This window comes from Symsagittifera roscoffensis, chromosome 9 (assembly GCF_963678635.1).
Source record: "Symsagittifera roscoffensis chromosome 9, txSymRosc1.1, whole genome shotgun sequence".
Classification (NCBI taxonomy): domain Eukaryota; kingdom Metazoa; phylum Xenacoelomorpha; order Acoela; family Convolutidae; genus Symsagittifera; species Symsagittifera roscoffensis.
In genome coordinates this window covers 28,033,666-28,039,388 of record NC_087070.1, presented here as the reverse complement: position 1 = coordinate 28,039,388, position 5,723 = coordinate 28,033,666, and the positions used below count along the sequence as shown (strand labels likewise).

Below are 5,723 nucleotides of genomic sequence, written 5' to 3'. Positions count from 1 at the left end.
TCCAAGAAAGGTCCATTCATGCCGAAGCGTTTCAGGATCTCCCAAAGGGCCGAATAGGTCTTTCTGAGGTCCAAGAGTCTAGCTTCTGGGTCTCTATCAGACTCGATGCGCAAATAGGCCTTCTATCTGCGTCGTCTGATGTCGTCCATCTCTTCTTGAATCCGAACAAAGATTTGACTCGCGTCCGCCATCAATCTCCCCGGATGGAAGCCGTTCTGGTTCTCGTCTAGAACTCCTATTTTATCGCTCCAGTCCTGAGGCGATTGACCATGACTCTTGCTTGGATCCGATTAGTCATGGGGAGGAGGCAAACACCTCTGTAGTTGTTGGCGTTGTTCTTGTCGCCTTTCTTGAACAGTGGGATGATTTGTCCGATCTTCAGCGAAGATTCCCATCTGTCTGCTCTTTCGCTGAACATCCGGACGGGCGTGTCGATGATCATTTCTTTCGTCGTGACATCCGCCTTCTGGATGTATCTCATCCGTACGCCATCTTTGCCACATAGAGTTTATCTCCTCCTCCATTGCTTCCAAAACCTCGTATCTTGTGGTTGTCGTGTTCAGAATCCGATTGGCTTCTTCGTACGTTGCGTCTCCCCGCATGTGCGTCATCTCTCGAACAGCTCCCATCAGCAGTCCCGGGTCGATTTCATATCTGTCCTTCGACACGTTGCTTAAATGGTCACTGAAATCGTCTGTGGTGATGGTCGTTCCTGTAATCGGTTTGCTGTCTCTGGTCCCTAAAGTGCGAAGCGTGCTGTAAATAGTGCCCATATCTTCTCTGTTAGCTGCTTCTTCGCACGTGTTGATAATGTTTTCCCGCCAGTTTCTCTCCAGCTCGCGTAGTCTCTTCATTTGCTTTCTGGCTGTCTTCAATCTGGCCCGAGTTTCTTCGAAGGCCTCGGTGTATGTGGCCCCGTTGTCCTCTGAATCACCTCTGCCGAGATCCTCTCATGGAGTTCTTTAAGTTCCTCCTCTTGACCCACTGTCCAGGGGTTTGCCACATGCCGTTTCTGAACACCGCAGAACTCCTTCACTGCTTCGAAGAGGTTATGCGCTATCTGGCCCCATGTTACTTGCTGGTCGCGGTCTTTCTGCGGAACCGTTCAGCCACTTCCGTGTTCTTTAACTTCTCCCAGTTGACACAAGGCGTCTTTTGGTCGATTCTTTGTCTGGCTTTTTTTTTCTTCGTGAAGAAAGTTCAACACACCGGTTTGTGGTCTGACAGGGTGAGGTCGTCCTCGTTCCCTATTCTCCTTATGCGTCTGTGTCTGTCTCCTGGTCTCTTGATGAAGCCGTCAAGTTCGTACCACCTTCTGTGCATTTGTTTGTACCACGTACAACGTGCTTGGAATGGGTAGAAGGAGTTGACGTGTTGGAGGTGGTGTTCCTCGTACCAGTCCGTGAGATCGTCTCCTTCATGTCATACTTTCCGCACACTCCCCGTCTTTGGCTCTCTCTGCCGAGCTGGGCGTTTCAATCTCCTCCCAAGATCGACGTCGTATCTTTTGGGATCCTCGCAAGCTGGTTTTCCAAGTCCTTCCGGAATCTGTCAATGCCTTCCGGGCCGTTGGTTCGTAGAATTTGGTAGGTGGAGATCAGTCGAAGCTTCTCTACTATTGCGGTGACGTGTTCTGAGAAGTTCTTCTGTTGCCCACAGTTGATCCAATCTTCTAGTGCGTCTCCTGGTTGTAAGATGCCGCAATTCTGTGAGTGGATGACCGCAGCTAGGTCGCTCTGCTCGCCAAACCAAATGACACCCTCTTGTTCGGATCTTATTTCGGAGAACATTACCACGTTCCACTTCTTCCGTCTCTCATGTTCCACTGCCCTTCTCAGGCGGTTGCGGTTCTGGTCTCTTGCGGAGATGCTTTGCAGGTTCCAGGTAACAATCCGCCATCCCTTCATCTTCGGCTCTTCCCTGTCCTTTTTCTTCTTTTTGCGCTTCTTTTTTCTTCGCTCTCTCCTTGCCGTTTTCAGGTCATCAGTCGCTCGTCGTTTTCCTCGTGTCTTCCTTCGTTTTTCGGGAATCACAGGCGTGTTTGCTTCCAACTCGACACCAGGAGGGCAAGGCGTCTCGTCCTGGGCGGTGGCTTCCGCGATCAGATGGTTGCAGCTGCTACACTCGAAAGCAAATCTCTCGCGTCTGCTCACCTCTGTGATTTCCCGCCTGGAGAGGCCGCTGCACGCCTGGTGTATCGACATCGGGCAACAGGTGCATCTGATGCCGCATCCTCCTCCTATAAGAGTTTTGCAGACCCCGCACTCTGCTGGACCTGGGTTTTCCTCAACATCAATAGTAGCCGGGCTAGGTAAGCTGGATCACCTAGACCGGCCAGGAAAAACCCCTTTTTTGTGACAACCTTCGTTTTAGCACATTTCCGGGCCTAGGGAGGCCCTCACCGTCATTTATTCTGGTAGGTGATTGGGTTGACTGGGCCCTTTCGTTGATCCATGGGAGGTTGCACTGGGGTCTGTTGTCATTCTCCGGTGTTCCGTTTTCGCAGATCCTTGCATGGATATTTGCCCTGCATTGCGCGTTCCCGCTTACTCCGCTCGGGGGATTGCGTTGTTGTGTCCTCTATAGATGTTCTTTCGTTTTCTTTATTTATTAGCGATGTTTTTCTTGTTTTCATCGTACTTATCGTTCTTTCGTTCCAGAATCCTCTGCGTGTCGTTCGGTTTTTTTGAAGTTAACTTTCTGCGACCATGCTGAAGCTCCTCTATATTGAGGTAAAACAACTGGATACGAAATGGTGATTTGTCACAATGGTCTCTCATCATTTGTCCTATTTCAGATAAGCTATGTGACGTCACAGACGTCTCAAAACATTGACCTTATGCACTGAAGATCATTCTGTCAGCCTTACTACATATCTCACAGCAATTCCACCACAAAAAATTGCACAAAAAGTCAACGAGTAGTAAATAAATTTTTATGGAAACTGAATGACTATCGTCATTCAGTTTACATAAACAAATTCAACAAAATTTAGCTGTAGCGTTTTTTAATAAAACAAAAAAATGGTGATAATAAAAAGACTAATATCCAATATAATCGAGTTTTATCCATGAAACTCCGGTGCGGAGGAAAAAACTGACAATGAAAATCCAATACAATTGATTATGATCCATGAACCTCCGGTGCGGGAAACCCAAGTGACAAAGACCTTGGTTGCTCAAAACAAGAGTCAAAAATTGTTTAACGGTCTTGCAAGTACAATGCATTGGAAATGACCTCTAAATAGATGTATTACACAAAAAACTTAATGAATGAAAGAATTTCCAAATTTTGACCTTTTCTTTAAAAAAAATTCTAATTTTTTAGTTCGCCATGAAAATTAATCATGCATTGGCCAAGCCTTGCAAAAGTGTGAAATACAAAAAAAGCTTCTAGGGTTTTTTTGACAAAAGTTATTTGGAGAAACGGAAAAGTAATCCACTTTTATTGCATCGAGGACTACGTTATGCACACAAAAATTTAAATTTTCATGCAATCTGATATTTTTCTCGGAAAAAAAAACATTTTTGAATTCGCCATCAAAAAATACCTTTCTAGTAAAAACGTATGATTTTTTGATGACAAGGGTTTTTCAAAGAGTTTTCTTATGTAATGTTTTGCTTAGCGTTTTCGGTCTATGGAGAAGACCCGGTTAAAAACTGGCCTAACTGTTTTACTATTAGAGCAGAAAAATTTACTTTAAAAAAGCTCGAATCAAAAGCAAGTACTTTCTTTTACAAAAACATCAGAACACATAAAAACAAAAGGTTATCTGTCAAGAAGCAGAGAATACCCCTTGAATGTTGCTAGAAAATTTTCGGTGCAAAAGCTAAAACATAAATGATTTTGAAAGTCAAACAAGTCTAAAAAAACATATTTTTATTCAAACAGATAGGGAAGTGGCTAAGGTCTCCCCCTCTTAGTCGAAAGGTCGGTTGTTCGAAGACCATCGTGATTTGTGCTGGTTGTCCATGTGTGAGATTATAAATCGCGGAGCATAAAAATTACAGATAAAAATGATGTTTTTATTCAGGGGCGAACAGCGGTTCTCCTTGATGAGCTGAACAGCGTTATTTATATTGATCATTTCTCTTGAGGATGAAATGGTCTGAAGTTTGACTTTTTTTATAGTTTTGCTGAAGATTTTTGCTTTGCTTTGCTTAAGAAAACAAGAAGTGCCTATTTAGTCTGTTACAATAAAGAATTTTTGTTAATATTACTGCATTTCAGGGCTATATTTGCCCTGCAGGGTCGGAAGATGACGATGCCTGCCCACAACGCATTCGGCAAGTTCGGATCACCAGTCGGCAAAAAAGATCTGTGCGTTCATCTAAGCCGATCGGTATTGAGCACTTCCACTGCAGGATCAATCGGGAGACTGACACCGGAATTATACAGAAACACGACCAGCATCCCAAACACGACTTTTTGTTCGACAGACACTGCGAACGAGGAAGGCTCTGGCAAAATCCAGTTCACGCTCGAGTTTTGTAAAAACTCTCACGGCTTAAAAATATTTGTCGAAAGTCTCTCTGAGCTTTCGGCTAGTTCAGAAAAGGAACCTTCTTCCAACCCACATGTTGAAGTGTCTCTCGTACCGGCGCGAGATGTCCGAACATTCAGACCAAAGAACTCGCCAGAAGTTCGGAGCAAGACGGCCAATCCTATTTACAACGAGTCCTTCGAGCTTCCAATGCGGCTGAGAGACTATTCGCAGAAGATGCTTCTGATTAATGTGACAGTGTGTGACGAGAAGGGTAAGAAGGCGAGAATTCTGGGCTACTACCTTGTGAAGGACTTGGAAATGTACTGCTCCAGTTCCGTTTACGCTTTCGACGAGTATTTGTACCCACGAAAACACCACGTACGTTCTCGAACCTTCAATTTCTCATAACCTTCCATATTAGAAAAACGTGACATGTATTTTTTCCAAATCTGGTGAAGTTGTTTTTTTAAACATAAAAATTCAGCTCGAAACAAAATGGCAATCTACAAATCAATTTTTCGTTGTAGTTTGAACAGCTATATAGCTCCTTCTTACGTCTGCTCTGTTCCAACTTAATCCAAGAATGAATTATCTTAGAAAAGTCTGCAGAATGATGTTTCAGAGCATGTGCAGAAGATTCGATACAAACATAATATTTGGCTCGCCCTTACTTCACTATTTGAGGTCGCATAAAACGGCCTGATGTCAATATTGAGTTTTAGGATTGCGACTTCAGAGGGAAGGTGTCACTCTCTCTGATGTACATTTCAGCTGCTAAACGCATGTCTATCACAGTTCACAAGGCAGCTCATCTCAAGGCCATGGACTTCAACGGCTCTTCAGGTCAGTCAAGCTCTCTCATTCAAATTGCAACAGACAACCTCCCTCGCCTTAGATCTCAATGACCTTACGGTCATCTCATTTGACTGGAAAGCGCAACCAGAAAAGGCGCATTTTCAATCAAATATTTCCAGAAACAGTCTAAAAACCAAAATTATGATAAAAAATCTTGTTTTTCCAAATTTTTTTTTACAGTTTGCTGTATTGAGTTTTCAAAATCAAACAACTTTCATTGTCGTATTCATGGCATATACAATTTTATATTTCCTACTATGGATAATTTGACTCTGTTCTATCATTGACATTAACCTTTTTTCTCTCATTGACTTGTGTCACGTGTATCTGCAGACCCCTTCGTGAAGATCTGGCTGGTGGTGAATGGGCGGAGGGTGCGAAA

The 5,723-nt window shown here is 43.8% G+C and overlaps 1 protein-coding gene across 1 annotated transcript in view; it reads left to right on the top strand.

Annotated features, from left to right (window-relative positions):
* Positions 1-4,258: 4,258 nt before the first annotated feature.
* The window catches only part of LOC134854801 (synaptotagmin-10-like), a 1,592-nt gene continuing 127 nt past the window's right edge, over positions 4,259-5,723 (top strand). Inside the window, exons 1-3 of the mRNA XM_063871158.1 lie at positions 4,259-4,864; positions 5,209-5,329; positions 5,675-5,723. The exon at positions 5,675-5,723 is cut by the window's right edge and continues 127 nt beyond it. Coding sequence (XP_063727228.1) covers positions 4,259-4,864; positions 5,209-5,329; positions 5,675-5,723 — 776 coding nt within the window. The remainder of the gene's footprint in view (positions 4,865-5,208; positions 5,330-5,674) is intronic.